The sequence below is a fragment of the Mustela nivalis genome, assembly GCF_964662115.1.
Source record: "Mustela nivalis genome assembly, chromosome: 12".
Lineage (NCBI taxonomy): Eukaryota > Metazoa > Chordata > Mammalia > Carnivora > Mustelidae > Mustela > Mustela nivalis.
This window is the reverse complement of record NC_139031.1, coordinates 51,368,681-51,385,125: the sequence shown is the minus strand read 5'-3', so window position 1 is coordinate 51,385,125 and position 16,445 is coordinate 51,368,681. Positions and strand designations below refer to the sequence as shown.

General features: G+C 42.2%; 1 protein-coding gene across 1 annotated transcript in view; it reads left to right on the top strand.

Annotated features, from left to right (window-relative positions):
* DNAH11 (dynein axonemal heavy chain 11) overlaps window positions 1–16,445 on the top strand; it is a 319,948-nt gene that overhangs the window by 49,398 nt on the left and 254,105 nt on the right. Inside the window, exons 10-18 of the mRNA XM_082693790.1 lie at window positions 2,256–2,393; window positions 2,710–2,834; window positions 3,389–3,584; window positions 5,923–6,027; window positions 6,313–6,705; window positions 12,521–12,853; window positions 13,069–13,323; window positions 13,406–13,575; window positions 13,822–14,044. Coding sequence (XP_082549916.1) covers window positions 2,256–2,393; window positions 2,710–2,834; window positions 3,389–3,584; window positions 5,923–6,027; window positions 6,313–6,705; window positions 12,521–12,853; window positions 13,069–13,323; window positions 13,406–13,575; window positions 13,822–14,044 — 1,938 coding nt within the window. The remainder of the gene's footprint in view (window positions 1–2,255; window positions 2,394–2,709; window positions 2,835–3,388; window positions 3,585–5,922; window positions 6,028–6,312; window positions 6,706–12,520; window positions 12,854–13,068; window positions 13,324–13,405; window positions 13,576–13,821; window positions 14,045–16,445) is intronic.

Sequence of the window (16,445 nt, the reverse complement as noted above, 5' to 3'; positions counted from 1 at the left end):
ATTACTCAGTACTCATTGTATAAGTGCACGTCTCTAATCCCCATCACCTGTTTCACTGCTCCCCCCACCCACCTCTCCTCTGGTAGTCCTCAGTTCTCTACAATTAAGAGTTTGTTTTTTTGTTTCTATTTTTCCTTTGCTTTATTTCTTAAATTCCACATATAAATGAAATTGTATAGTATTTGTCTTTCTCTGCATGATTTGTTTCTCTCAGCATTATATGCTCTAGATCCACCCATGCTAAAAATGGCAAGAATGCATTCTTTTTTAGGGCTGAGTAATATTCCATTGAATATACATACACCACTTCATTACCATTCATCTCTTGATGGGCTCCTTCCGTATTTGGCTATTGTAAATAGTACTACAGTAAGCATGGCGGTGCATATATTTTAAAATTACTGTATTTTGTAAATACCCACGAGTTCAATTACTGGATCATACAGTAGTTCCCTTCTTAATTTTGTGATGAACCTCCATCCTATTTTCCACAGTGACTGTGTCAGCTTGCTTGCATTCCTTCCAATAGTGCATGAAGGTTCTTTTTCTCTCCCATCCTTGGCAACAGTTGGTATTTAAAGAAAACAAATTGTTAAAGAAAACAAATTTGAGGAACACTTATTATTTCCTTAAGAGGAGTAACAAAACTTTCTTTTTGGCCATGTTGCTAACAAGGCACAGAGCTTGGTATATGGTTTTCTGCCATCTTGATTACATTTTACTTTGAAGGAGGTATCATTTTTTGTTATTTTTTTAGAAGATTTTATTTATTTGAGAAACAAGCATTTTAATTACACTATTGTGCTTGCAAAGAAAGTTGTCTCACACTGGCACACAGAAGGAGCCACAGGGGCAGAGAATAAGGCAGGAGGCTAATGGAAATCCAAGGTTGGGCTCCACAGGTAGCTGAGCTTTGTGGAAGCTAGTGGTGAAGGTGAGTTTGGATCTGGGTGTGGGGCGAGGCATGGACTGAGTGAGGAGAGCTTCAGGACTTTTACTTTCCTGCTTGCTGGTAGTGTGTCGCACCCCCCCACCCCCACAACCCCAATACCCGTCTCCCTACTCATTGGCTTCCTCTGCTTGCTAATAGTTGTTGCTCACTCCTAACTTGCTATCTTAGGTTCGGCCTGCCATGCCCTGGTTCTCTTCCTGGGGAGGAGAGAAAGTGATTAGTTCAAAGCATTAGTTTGAGGTAGGACATTCCTGTCAAAGGAGCTGTCTGCCCGTGAAGTGGTTGTTCTTGCAACAGGTCACCGCTATTGCCCCAGGCCATGGTTTTGGGGTGGCTAGTTGGTGTGGCATGGGATGTGGGCTGCCAGGGACAGGACAATTCTAGTAACTGATTCATTTGGTGGATCAGTTTTTTTTTAAATCAAAATTTTTTTAACGATTTTATTTATTTGACAGAGACAGCAAGAGAGGGAACACAAGTGGGGGGTGGGGTGGGAGAGGGAGAAGCAGGCTTCCTCCTGAGCAGGAAGCCTGATGCGGGGCTCGATCCCAGGGCCCTGGGATCATCACCTGAGCCACCCAGGCACCCCCATTCGATGTAATTATTAATGGTGTGACTTGAAGGTCCTTGACGTGGATGTTCTACGTTGAAAGAGCACCTGTGGGGCGCCTGGGTGGCTCAGTGGGTTAAGCCGCTGCCTTTGGCTCAGGTCATGATCCCAGGGTCCTGGGATCGAGTCCTGCATCGGGCTCTCTGCTCGGCGGGGAGCCTGCTTCCCTCTCTCTCTCTGTCTGCCTGCCACTCTGTCTACTTGTAATCTCTGTCTGTCAAATAAACAAATAAAATCTTTAAAAAAAAAAAAAAAAAAAGAAAGAGCACCTGTGTAGGAGGGCAGAACAAAGAATGAAGATGTACATTTTGCTTCTGATTTTCTTTTTCTTTTAATGTTCTGCATATTTTTAAAAAATTTACTTGGATTTTATTTTATTTTTTTCAGTGATCCAAAATACATTGTTTATACTTCTGATTTTCTATCTGCAGACCATCTTCTCAAACTTTCCCTGGCACCGGGCAGGAGGAAGTGGTGGTATCTGTGAGTAGGGATTGCTGACAGATAGTAGTTAATTTCTGACTCCTCTTATTTTCTGCTGAGGAAGGGAAATTACATTTAGTATTTGTCTTATTGGAAACGTGTCTTAGATTTGGAGCTACTTCAGGATTCCTGCAGGGTTCTAGATTTTTGTTTAAATTCTAGGCATGTAAAAATCCATGGTCCTTAACCTTTTAACTTTGATTTTTACAGCTTTTGACCATATTTGGGAATTTTCTAGAGAAACCAGTTGTCATGGAAATTTTCAGCCCACATTACAGCACACTACTGCACATGTTGAATGCAGAGTTGGATATGTGCAAGCAATTGTATAATGAACATGTGAAACAGGTAAGCAGGGGTTGACGCTGAGCACATCCCAGCGTCATTTTTGTGGGTAATGGCCATCGGCTAGAACTTTATTGAATGGTACCTGAAGACTGAAGATAAGGACAGTAAACCTTTCATGCCTTTATTTAACTGGTTTCCTTATGCAGCTGAAGAACCTGCTTTAGGGCCCTAACTCTACTAATCAGGTTACTTAACGCATACATTTTACGTCTTTGTACTGTGAAACTGCCAAACTGAACAGCTGCTTTCAAGGGTTCGGAATACACTCTGATGAAACATTCCCTTCCTTCCTCTTCACCAAAATATGATTTTTCAGATCGAACATGGAAATGTAGTTCTTCACAGGAATATGCCATTTACCGCAGGCAACATCAAATGGGCTAAAGAGGTCTTCGAACGACTTCAGACATTTTGGTCCAACTTTGCATCTCTCCGGTATTTGTAAGTTATTAGGCCTATTTCATGACAAAATTATCCTCATGAGACAGGCAGTTATTATAGAGGGCAGTGAACTGTTCATTTCAACATTTGAGGAGTCATTGCCCTACTTAACGCTTTTCCTAGGCTGGATTCATTGAGAAGGTTTCATCCCCGTGGTTTTAGAATTCATGCACTGGAACTCTTAAAACATCCATGTTTCCCTGTGACAGGTCCTTAGATGTTTTCTTCTCACTTTTCCTTGGCACCTACAGTATGTTGGTAGTTTTTGGTTCCTTTTCTTCAGTAACTAGCTCTCCTTTCATTTTCCAGATTTGTTTCTGTAGGAATTGTAACTCAACATCAGTAGCAGAAAGTTACCATCTCTGGTAGTTCCATTCATTTCATAACTCTGTCTTTTAAGACAAAGACCATTCATAAGCATTATTTAGGCTTTTCTTGTTTCTATTTCTGTTTTTTATAGAGCATTTTATTATACGTTCTAGTGTATATTTCCTTGTAAAGTAGTTAAGCTGAAATCTAATATGTAGGAAAGTAGAAAAATTCTATTCCTACAGATTCTTGGAAAGTGCTGATGATGCCCTAGTTTATCAGAAGTACATTGAAATGACTGCTCTGCTAGACCAATTTGAAAATCGTATCTATAATGAATGGAAAAGTAATGTGGATGAAATCTGTGAATTCAATTTGAATCAACCCTTGATTAAATTTAGTGCTATAAATGGGCTTCTCAGTGTCAACTTTGACCCAAAGGTAGGGGTGTGATGTTTTTAAATTGTTTTAAAGATGCTATTTTAATTACAAGTATATTCCTATATTTACAGTCATTTATATTTAATTTTGGGAGAATGTCAGTCCTATGAGGATTATAACTGAAAACAACTTCTAATAGCCCTTTGTTTGAAAGATTTGTTTTCCAAATGCTATGCCAATTACTCTTTTTTTTTTTTTTTGCCTTGTAATTATTTACTACTTCTACTTTTACTAGATAATGAGCTGAGAGTAGGGTGCGTTTTATCTTATCTTTGTGTTCTGTGTTTCTAGTATAGTGTTGGGCACTCGGTAATACTTAATTAACATTAGCTCACTTGAATGTAATCATTAATCTTTTATAAGAGTTTCCTGGCTTGAATTATATTTGTAGCATATATACCAGTGGTTTTTGTTAATTAAAATTTTATCATGTGAGATTTGGGGAGTCCACAAAATGTATGGAATGAGAATAATCTTCAGAGGGGCAGTAAACTGTAGCATGTTCATTAGATTGGTAATTTTTATAAAACAGTTTTCTGAAAAACATAAAACAACATATAAATGCCCCCAAATAATAGGAACAGTTAAATATATCTAGAATGAAAATTACCTTTATTGAAGATACCTTTTTTATCCTATGATAAACCACCTAACAGAGGAATTTCATAGATTCTCTGAACAAGTTTATTTTCTTAAAATGTCATTACATGTTATGTAATAATGAAAGTGGAGGAGCTTTAATAGCAATTATATATGTGCCTGTGTGTGTATTTATAGATAATGTACTATATGTGCATGTATCTGATAAATGATATCCATGCGGGTATGTGGATATTTTAACCTGTCTCCGGCTCTGAGAGTTTGGTAGGGAGCACAAAATAAACTTTCTTCTCTATTGACCTCAAAGAATATGCTTTACAGGAAAGAGCAAACATATGAAAGTATCTATTTGTAAGTTGCCATTACAAAAAAATTAGTAAACATTTGGCTAATTTTTTGATAGTGAAGATTATATGCTGTTTTTTAGCAATTGCCCTCTCATGTCAGTTCGAACGTATGTCTAGGTAGGAAGTGAGAAAGTTAGCTTCCTGGATCTGTTTGTCATAATCTGCCCCCAAATTCTCATGTATTTGTCCTAAAATAGTACAAAGAATAGCATCATTTAATTATATTTACAAACCTTAGCCCACGTTTATGAATATATGACCGAGAGAACTTCGTTTCCTCCCACCTCTGATTTCATGGAACCAACTTAAGGAAACTAAATTCCTAAGATGTTTTGGGGCTAATTCCTGTGATTGTTCCTGAAGGAATTCTAACAGCACCAAAAGTATGGTACCAGCTCACCAGTGGTGTGACAGCCTAAGGAGGTGAACTGGTTTACCTTCTAAACATGTTACACAGTCTTGTCCTCAGAACCTGTGATTTAGAGATATAGTCCCTTCTGCTACAACAGGACATGCGTTCCTAAAATTCACTGTGCTGTGAAAGAATTCACCATAAAAAGTACAGCACTTAGGGGGAAAACAAGGGTTTGGGCTCTCGTACTTAAAAGCTGTCAGCGGTGTATTAGGAAAATAGGAACCTAGGAAAAACAGCATTTTACACATTTCATTCAAATGGCTAAATAATACATAAACACTGCAGTAAATATGACACGTTGCCCTGACACAGACCGGAAGTTTCCTCATGGAAGTGGGTGTTGGACAGGTGATGACTGTGCGTTAGTGTGAAGTGCCAGGAGGAGGGTTATCTGATACCAGGCAGGAAGCTGTACCCCTCGACGTGAATGCATGTGGCTCGTTGTACTTGAGGGAACTATGGTCGTGGTGGCTGCTGGCATGTGAGCGTTTTGCTTATTTCTAAGCCTTTCAGTGGAGTTGGGTACAGTTTATGGCATTTACCTAGTGTTTCTTGCTAATGAAAGTGCAGATTAGTACAGACAAAATTTATGGTATGCCCACATTGCTAGTCTATTAGTTGTATTGGAACAAATTTATCTTTTCAAAACAAACATTGTGACAGAAAGAACAGTCCTGGGAAAGGATTGAGGTCCATGTACACCCTTCCATCTCACAGCTCAGTGTGCATGTGTCTCTGTCTTTTGCCTGAATTCTTTCTCTGAGGGTAGGCCATAGCCGTAAGTAACATTGTTATTCATACTTCTAAGAATGTATGATGACTCCTTTTAAAAGCCATATGAAGAAACAGTCTCTTCACCTTGACAATTTGGAAATATTGCAATCGTTGACTGAAATTTTAAGTGTTTGGGTTTGACATGTGTTAAAAGAGAGTATCATTCTTAAAATACAAATAATCCTTGATTTTCTTTTAATAGCTCATGGCTGTTTTGAGAGAGGTGAGATACCTTTTGATGTTGAAGAAATCCGACATACCAGATTCAGCATTTGCCATCTTCAAAAAGAGAAACACTATTTTAAAAGTGAGTGTTTGGGGCTCCTGCGTGGCTCAGTGGGCAAAGCCTCTGCCTTCGACTCAGGTCATGGTTTCAGGGTCCTGGGATTGATCTCTCTCTGTCAAATAAATAAATAAAATCTTTAAAAAAAAAAAAATGAAGGTGAGTCTTTGTAGGTATGAGGGCATTTTTGAAAAAGAAGTATTTTGATTCATAATTAGGAACACGTGGACCTATAATGCTTCAGTACCTCTAAGACAGATAACTTTAACGCGTTTGGCACTTTCTGTTTTGGGATTTCCTTCCATTCAGTACATTGGGAATCTGGAACTTCTTGTGCAAGGATATAACACGCTGAAGCAGACTCTCCTGGAAGTGGAATACCCTCTGGTGGAGGATGAGCTGAGGGCCGTGGAGGAGCAGCTGCAGGCCGCCGCGACATCACTGACCTGGCAGTGTGACTGCTGGGCCTACATCGAGAGTGTGAAGGCAGCCACGTTGGAGTTGGCGCGCAGAGTGGAGCGCACGCAGAGCAACGTGAAGGTGATCCAGCAGACCATGAAGGCTTGGGCCGAGTGTACGCTCCTTCCCAGGAGGGAGCTCAGAAGGGAGGCTGCCTTGACTTTGGAGGACAAGGGCCATCTGTTTGCTAAAAAATACAAGCAAATTCAAGAAGATGGCTGCAGGATACATAACTTGGTGGAGGTAATGGCTTTTAAGGTTTGGAAATTGACAGAGGGTCTTTTCAATTAGTTGAGAAAAGAGCAGGCATACCCAAGCTAATGATGTAGGATTCTTTTATTGGGCCTGAGGGAGCTTTGTGTATGGTTTTATTCAGCATTGTAAAATGGAGGAATTTGCATGACTTGCCTCTAACTTCTGCAGCCCTTCTTGTTTTCATTCCCGAGGGAAGAGATTAGATCCTAGAGATGGGATCCTTGTCTTTGTCCTAGCTCTGTGCTCTCCTGCATGCTGTTCAGAGCTCACAGGGTTTGTGGAATGCCTGTAAGTCCAGCTGACTTGTCTGCATCCCCTCCTGCAACCCTCCCAACCTTCTCCTGAGGGTGCACAGGAATCACTCTCCTTTTAACAAATATTTGAGTTTTTAAAACAGCAACAAGCACTATTCCAGAGTTCTCAATTGTAGAGGAGACAAAATAAAACAAAGGAAACAAGATAGAAAATGAAAATGGAACCAAACAAAAAGTCCCTTATTTCTTGAATCTTACATTCTAGTTGGAAAAGGTAGAGAAAATAACATACACTGAATAGGAGAAACAGTGGAAAATACAGTAGGTATGATAGGGAATCATTGGTACAGGTGTATTTTATACGAGATGGTTTGAAACATTTCTGTCCTAAGGTAGCATTTCTGCAGAGTACTGGAAGGGAAAGAGAATGAACCACATGGATATCAGGAGAAGGATGCTCTAGGCAGCAAAAAGTACAGAAGTTTGAGGAAAGAGATAACAGAGATAAAAGAGATAAAAGAGATAACAGATACCGTTGGTATCTGTTAGAGAGCCTACCTTCCAGAAGCAGAATTTGCAAGGGGAATTGTAGTATTTGAGGAAGCTTGGAAGGGACTGAGGACACATATGTGGGATTGACATTCTGTGAACTTGGGTTTTTACCATGAGGTGAAGTGGCAGCCAGACACTCTCTGCTCAAAGGCCAGCCCTACGGAGTATAAATCAGAGGTGGGCAAGGAGGTGGCAGGAGGTCCAGAGACATAGTTTTAATAATTTAGGTGATAATGGCTTGGGTCAGACGGTGGGGATAGACGGCGTCATGCTGGATATATTCTGAAGGCAAATATTCTGGTCGAGCAAACAGGATTTGCTGTGATGAATCAGGAGAGAGAGGGAGGCCAATGATGAGTTCCAGTTTTTTGGTCTGAGCAACTGGAAAATTGGAGTTTGCCTTTACTGATATGGGGAGAACTGTGCTAGGTGGATTTTGTATGGAAAAGAGAGGCTTTGGGTGGTGAGGCCGTGTTGGTTAGAGATACACGCCCAAGGGAAGATTTCGGGTAGGCTGGCACTGCAGCCGAGGCTGGAGTCTGGGATAGAAATCCAGGTCAGGAACCTAAACTTGAGAGTCAGGAGTATGTATGTCATATGTGAAGCCATGGACCTTGATGAATTCACGTAGGGATTAATTAGAGATCCAAGGACTGACCTTGAAATCCTCTCTGAAGCCAGGGAGAATGGGAGGGTCCAGCACAGGATGCTGATAAGGAGGCCAGTGAAACAGAAGGAAAATTCAGAGAGATGCTGTCCTGGAAAGCAAACCAAGAAGACATTCCAAGGAGGAGGAAGCATTTGACTTTGTCCCATCCTGATCCAGGACCTGAAAATGAAGGCCAAGGTTGGCAGTCAGATATTGCACCACGGACGCTGTTGGTGACTGTGACAGAGCTAACCTGGTACAGTGGAAGCCAGAATGGAGTGGCTGACGAGAAGGGGAGCAATGGGATCCAAAAGCTACTCAGGTCCTGAGGAGCTCCGAGCTGGCGGAAACTGAAAACTCTGCGGTGCCTGGGGCATGTCGGGGAGGGGGAGGATTTTATTTTTAATGCCGGTTGGTCTTTCCGAGTGATGGTATGTTGACCGGAATGATCTAGTAGAGGGGAAATAATTGTTGGAGGAAAGTCCTGGAAGGAAAGGGATTTCATATATACATGTGGAAGTTGGCTGTAGATAGGAACTTGGAGAGTTCATCTGTAGTAACAGGAGGGAGGGGGGCCAAGGACAGGAATGTGGTGCTCACAGGGGGGCAGCTCCGATTAAGGTGATGTGGGGAAGTTCATTTTTGATTCTTCCTAAGGGAAAAAGGATGGGGAACAAAAGAACAGTTTGTATTTCTTTCTGAGTGTGTTTATTGTATGAATTATTTCTGTAGATCAATGCAGTCCTCAACCATGACACTCTCCTTTGGGCAGAGCACCAACACCCCTGACCCCTACCCCACCCTCCCATACCCCCACATCCCTACCCACCCCTACCCACCCACCCACCCCACCATCACAAAGCACCATAGTCAGGGGTTTGCCCATGGTGGAGGTCAAAAACCAGGGTTTTTAGTCTTGTGTCTTCCAGAAACCACGCCTGAATTTCTTCATGTGTAATGTAAAGACACTTTTCTCTAGGCTAACTTTCAGTAAGAGAATGAGCAATAGACTTATGGTTTTTATGCTGAAATAGACTATAACCAATTATGTAGTTTAATGTTCCAGTATCCTTCACTTCCTCAAGAAATACTTCAAGCAAGCCTCTTATGGGCCCAGTACCAATTTAGCTTCTTGAGATACTTGAGAGGAAAGAATAGGGACCCTTGCTTCTGTGGTGCTCCCATCCTAGGGAGGAGAGAGATGTCAGAAACAGTGGATGTGAGGCAGAGGTGGTAGAACTGGTTGAGTGCTGCGGAACAAAGAGGAAACGAGAGCAGGGTGCAGGAGTTTCTGACGCTGGGCTCGGGGTTGGGGGGTGGGGGTTTAAACAGGATGATCAGGATGAGCCTAAAGGAGAAGGTAAGATGAGAGCCAAGTTACAGAGTCAACACAGCGGGCGGGTGGGAAAGGAGTGTTCCAGACAGAGGAAGTGGGCATCAGGGAGGAAGGTGCCGGGTGTTTGGTGCGAAGCCCGAAGGCGAATGCGGCCCCTGCTCAGGGGTGTAGGGGGGTGCAGGGGACAAGGAGCTCAAGTCAGATGCTCAGACGCTCATGGGCCATGAGGAGGGGTGGAGTGGCCCGGCACTTCAGGGAAGTCCTCACAGGCCTTTGTACAGACTTTGGCTTTTACTCCGGGCTCCTTGGGGAGCTCGTTGTAGGACTTGGAAGAGAAGAGAGTAAACATGATCTAACTTTGATTTGGAAGAGAGTCCAGCTGTCATGTTGAAACTCAAGCACAGGGGAGGTGGGGGTCGGGGGGGGGGTTACCATGGCTGTAACCTAGGTGACAGAGGTGTGGCATCTGGCTGTAACCTAGGTGACAGATCCCTGGTGTCTGGACTGGGGTCGTGAGGATGGAGGTGATTAGGAATGGTCGGATTCTGCATATATTTTAAGTTGAGTATAACAAATAGAATCTCCTAACAGGCTGGATGTAGAGCTTCATAAAAGGAGGCCTTGAAGATTATTCTAAGAATTTGGTCCCCTCAGAGAATAAGGTTGGAGTTTTTCTGCTAATAAATGGACTCCATTCTTTTTTCCTCAAGCCAGAAACTAAGCACCTCTGGAGTCCTTGTTCTTAGTATGAGAACAGAGGAGAGGTTCCAGCTTGAGAGAAGTCAACTTCAAAATAGGGTTGGAATGATTGTTTCTAGAAGTTGTATCTTTGTGATTTCCTCCTGTCCCTGGGATCAGTCCATGATTTTGAGCCTGGCTCTCAGACTTCCTCTGAGGAGTGTTATTTGGGGGAAAGCTGTGGAAATACTGCAGAGGGTAGGTCATTTCTGTCTTTTAAGGCTGCACCCTGTGTGGCTGAGGGGATTCCAAGGGATAGTTTGCAGGCAGAGTCTAAGATGAAGAGAGAAGAATGGAACCCTGAAAGATTAGGTTTGGAAGGGACCTGAGCCATGCCTAAGTGACCCAAAGCTCTTCTTCCCTTTTCCTCTTTATATTAAATTGTTGAAAATAAAACAATCACTATAAATGGCACTGCAGTATATAAACTGGATATCTTGGGATGGAAAAGTATAAACAGGGTGCCTGGGCAGCTCATGAGTTAAAGCCTCTGCCTTCGGCTCAGGTCATGGTCCCACGGTCCTGGGATCAAACCCCACATCGGGCTCTCTGCTCAGCAGGAAGCCTGCTTCTTCCTCTCTCTCTGCCTGCCTCTCTGCCTACATGTGATCTCTCTGTCAAATAAATAAAATCTTAAAAAAAAAAAAAGTATAAACAGTGAGGCAGTCACAGGTACTATACTGTGATATGTTTAGAAGAGCCCTACCCTGGGCGGGGGGGTGGTCAAAAGGTCCTATTTGTAGTCCTAGCTTGGGTGCTAACTTCCTAGCAGTGTGACACTTGGTGTGTTTTAGGTCTTTATTTTTATATCTTTCTTTTTTTTTTTTTTAAGATTTTATTTATTTATTTGACATAGAGATCACAAGTAGGCAGAGTGGCAGGCAGATCGGCAGGCAGAGAGAGAGAGAGGGAGAGGCAGGCTCCCTGCCGAGCAGAGAGCCCGATGTGGGGCTCGATCCCAAGACCCTGAGATCATGACCTGAGCCGAAGGCAGCGGCCTAACCCATTGAGCCACCTAGGCGCCCCATATTTTTATACCTTTCAAATGAATAAACTTTTCATTCGAATGGTCTTTAAGGATTTTTTTTCCCCTAGGTGTAAGATCTATACTTCTCCTTTCTAGTGACTACAAAGGATCCAGGTCTGTTCTGTACAGATGACTAGGATATCTACTGTACAACATGCTCCAGGGGTGTGGGCCTCTAAGAACTTTCCAATCTAGGTCCCATTTTATCACCTCTGTAGTTGTGGTTCTTGCCTGTAACACATATCTTTTGAATCGTGGATCATACATCCATAGTAGCAAATGATCAAAGAAAAGGCAGAGTATCATCTACCTTATCATCAGCCCTCATTCAAGTGTCTCCTTTGCTCTGTGATCTCGTTTCTGCCTTGGGCATCTGCCCCCCGGACTGGAGGGACTACGTAACCTTTACCACTAAAAAGGTATCTCTGGAATCTACCCTTGCTGCCCACCTGACCTTTTCAAATCTGTGTCCCTAGTCCTGCTACACCATATGCTCGGCCTCCAGCAGTCCTAAACAGTATTCATGTCTGACCTTGTCATGCCCTATCGACCTATTCATTACCCATACTCTTGGGAGATGTCAAGGTAGAAGAACTTAATATTGTTGAAGCACAAAGGGAGCTTTGCCTTCACCAGGCTGGTTTTTCTCAAGCTGAGTTACTATTCTATAGGCTGCTTATAGGTGGTTTGCCCAAAGTGTTTGTCATTTGGTTGTTTGTTTTGGTTCAACCAAGTTAAGCTTTCAATAGTAGCACAGTGAATCTCCCAGAAAGGCCTAGACTACATAGCACTTTGCAGACTATGTGATTTTGGATATTCCAGAACAGTGTTCTCTGAAAGACCATTTTGGGAAACCTCATTTACACATAAGGCCATGGAAGACAAAGCCCAGGCCCACACAGAGTTCAGATAGAGCAAGAGCTGGAGCCTACATCCAGAACATAGAGAATGCATTAAAAAAAAACCCAAAAAACCCTCTATCTCTAGTACATACTTGAAGACAGCATTTTTCATTATGATTTTTCCTTTAAAGGATGACTTTTGAATGTATGTTATAGTTGATCTAGGTGTTACAAAATCCTGCTGAGATAGTTACTGTTCAGCTTCAGGCTCTGTGACCTGGCATTTAAATGTTCCTGTCTCATGCACAGAAATGCAGTCTCTTCTTTAACAAAACATTTCAGTGGAAAGCTCTCATTTTTGTAACCACTATAGTTGATACCCCTCTGTTACTATTTATGTTTTAGGAAAATAGGAAGCTCTTCAAAGCCAATCCTTCTCTGGATACCTGGAAGATTTATGTGGAGTTCATCGATGACATGGTGGTAGAAGGCTTTTTTCAAGCCATCATGCATGACTTAGACTTCTTTCTGATGAATACGGAGAAACAACTGAAAGCTGTGCCATTTTTTCAAGTGCAGATGATCTTAATGCCCCCTGAGATTCTCTTCAAACCTTCTCTAGAAAGAGAGGCAGGGGATGGCTTCTACGATCTCGTAGAAGAAATGCTGGGCAGCAGTTGTAGGATGTCTGCCCAGATGGAGCGAGTGGCTGCACATCTGGAAATAGCAACTTATCAGGTATTGTCCCCGAAAAAGCATGTGACCTTTGATTGACACATAACTGGAGATAATGGGGAGCACATGGAAAGGAGAAGTGGGAAAAAACCAACAACACAGTTTATGAGTTCACCAAGTACTCTCCCTTTGACAGATGGCCTTCAGTGATGTTACCTTGCTTGTGATTGACAAAGCGAGGTGCGTTCTAATGAATGTTTGATTTTCCTTTCATTTAGAATGACATGGAGAATATGTTGGGCCTGGTAGAGGTCAGGCAGGAGATCATGAAGAGAGTGGCAGATGTCATCAGCAAAGTCTTGGACTTCAGAAACACCCTGGACACGTACGCTTACCTCTGGGTTGATGACCGAGCTGAGTTTATGAAGCATTTTCTCCTGTATGGCCAGGGGGGGTCATCTGAGGAAATGGACACTCACGCACTTGAAGAAGTCCTTGAACAACCACCGAGTCTGGAACAGTTCAAAGAACAGGCAAGGAGAACCCTCAGTGTTCCCTGTAGTTTCTCCTGTCTGACTGAACTGTCCAAGGACTTTTTTTTTTTTCTAATTATAGATTGACATTTACGAAGCCTTGTATGTTCAGATGAGCAAGTTTGATGACTTCAGAGTGTTTGATAGTTGGTTCAAGGTGGACATGAAGCCTTTCAAAGTGAGCTTGCTGAACATTATTAAGAAATGGAGCTGGATGTTTCAGGAGCATCTTTTGAGATTTGTCGTAGACAGGTAACCTTCTCTGCTTTTGGGATTTGGAATTACAGCTCTTAACACCTGACTGCTTTCTGAAGCTGAGACATAAATTTTAAGAACGTTAAAACTACCACTTTCTTAGAGATAGAGTAATGTTTAGAAAGAATCTTATATTCATTATTGACTATCAGAAGTCTTCTGAAGGTTTTAATGTGTTTACTTTGGGTTTGTGTGTGTTCATGTACGTATATGTTTGTGTGTATCTATATATGTATGTACTAGTCTGAATGAGCTCCAAGAATTTATAAAGGATACAGATGCTGGACTTCGGAGAGATTTAAGTGAGGGTGATCACGATGGTTTAGTTGATATCATGGGGCATCTTCTGGCAGTAAGAAGCCGACAGAGAACTACGGATGAACTCTTTGAACCACTAAAGCAAACCATCATACTCTTGGAGAACTATGGCCAGAAGATGCCTGAGCAAGTCTATATTCAGCTGGAAGTAAGTGTCATGGTTAAGTACCCAAATTAACATACATTAGGTACCTCCTTTGGCCAAGTTCTTCATGTGACCTCTCTGAGAACATCCTAGAACAACCTGTACTGGAGACAACTGTTGTCATTCTGCAGGTTAAGAATCTGAAACTTAAAGAGATATAATACGTTTTTCAAGGTCACACAAGTCATTTCAGCCTGGATGAACCTAAGTGTGTTTTATGCCAAGATATTCCATCTCAACTGCTGTGCCCATTGCCTTCTTGCTAGGACGTATTTAGCGAACAGCCTTGGGGCTGCTCCTTGGAGTTCCCCAGCTGTTCCTCCCAGACATGAAACATGCCCCTGTTCTTTTTCATTGAAAGCTGCTTCTCAATTGAGAAGTGTCCTAGTCTTCAGAAACATATCATGGACATTTTAATGAAGAATAAAGAAAGCCCAAGTGACGGAGAAATCACTGTTTTCTAAATAGGAGTTCTGTGTCATCCTCCTGTTTCTATGCTCTAGAAAGTTGGTGGCTGCTCTGTGCCCAGTGACCAGTGAAGTCTTTTTAGTTTGAACTGGAACCATGAATCAAAATCTCATAGGTTTCTCTCTGCACACCTGGGTGGAAGATGTATAGATCATATATTTCCATTCTCCATCAGCTTCCAGCCTGGGCTTACATTTAACTTGGCAAGTGTGAGCAGTGGACACATTCAATACAAGAAAAACTTGTATTAAATCCTAGTTCAGTGATTCGAACCTGGAACCCAAGTACAGTGTGAGGCCATCCCATCTGCTTGCCTCCGAGCATGCTTCCTCTTCCGTAAACTCTCTCTCCAGACGCCTCGCTTCTAAAATGGGTATGGTCTCCAGCTTCCCACTTCTTTGTTGAGGTGAAATTCACAGTTCACGTGCCATGAAAGTAATCCTTTGAAAGTGTGTGACATTTAGTACAGACTTAATACTGTGTAACCACCACCTCTGATCTCTAAACATGTTCATTGCTCTGACAAGAACCTCTACACCCACTAGCCATCCTTCCACATTCTTCCCCACTCTTACCCTGCCACTGGTCCTTGCTGCCCCCAATCTTTGCCTGTATCTATGCATTTACTTACTCTGGACACTGCACATAAATGGAATTATCCAGTCTGGGGTATTTTGTGTCTGGCTTCTTTCACTTGGCCCAGTATATTGGAGGTTCATTGGTCTTGTGGCATGTAAATGCCACGTTCATCTCGTGTTTGAACACCAGCTCATTGTGTTTGCATCAACCACAGCTTGTTAAGCTTTTCATCGGTTGGTGGACGTTTGGACATCTGGGTGATTGCCATCTTTCCGTGATCATGAATAACGCTGCTGTGAGCAAGGGTTCGCAGGTGTTTATTTGGGCATTTGTTTCTTTTTCTTTATTGCTTTCTTGCTTGCATGCTTGCTTGCTTGCTTGCTTTCTTACTTTTGTATCAGTTTTCAATTTCTTCTATAACACAGTAGTGAAATGCAGGGTCTTGGAGTGATTCTAAATTGCCAAACTTTTCACAGCTGCTGCTGCCTTGTGTAACTCCTGTTTTGTTTTGTGAGGATGAAATGCAACAGTGTATTTACAGGTGGAATCTTTTGAATCTGGGGACTATAAAGAATTAATACAGATGAATTACTCAGTTCTCTTTATGAAACTGTCCTTAGATCTGAAATCCACTTAGACACAGAGTTGAGTTGTGGATACATAGCTACATAACAAGAGTGAGAGATGAAATGGTATAGGGCACAATGTAAACATTTGTTTTTAGAAAGCTCTGGATATTCTTTGAGCCAGGTCTTGGACCTTAAAATAGAGAAACGAGTAGGAACACAGGTCATGGATACCAGGGATTTTAACTACAACTAGAATTTATACTATAAGAGTTTGGCTACTTACGTGAGGTTAATGAATTATTGAAAGCGTTAGGGTTTTTAATATTCCAAAAGTGGGCCACACTTCTAGCTATGTGTGTGCCTCCGTCAGTAATTCAGGCTAGTCAAGAGAAAAAATAAGACTCAAAGGCAATGCACATTTCAGTTGGAGGCTAACAGTGCCCCAATTTTATTTTTATTAAAGCAGTTTGTGATAGTTACTGTTTCTTCTTCATAATCGTTAGGAGTTAGCAGTTTCATTTCCCTAATACTTGCCTGTGTTGGGTTCTGTGTGCTAAGAAGCCCCTCCGTGTGGCTGTGTCCTCACTCCCTCTCTACGATACAGTCTGGGAGCAGGATTAAGCTTTAGTGTATAGATTTGTATCAAGTCCCTTCTTGTTAGGAAGCCTTCACCGATGGCCTTTAGCCTATGAGCCCCAACTAGTTGCCCTCCCAGCACTCTTCTACCCGCAGCCTGCACTGGTCATCTTCCCTTGCAGCATCTTAAGGATCTCGCCCTAGTTTCTGCC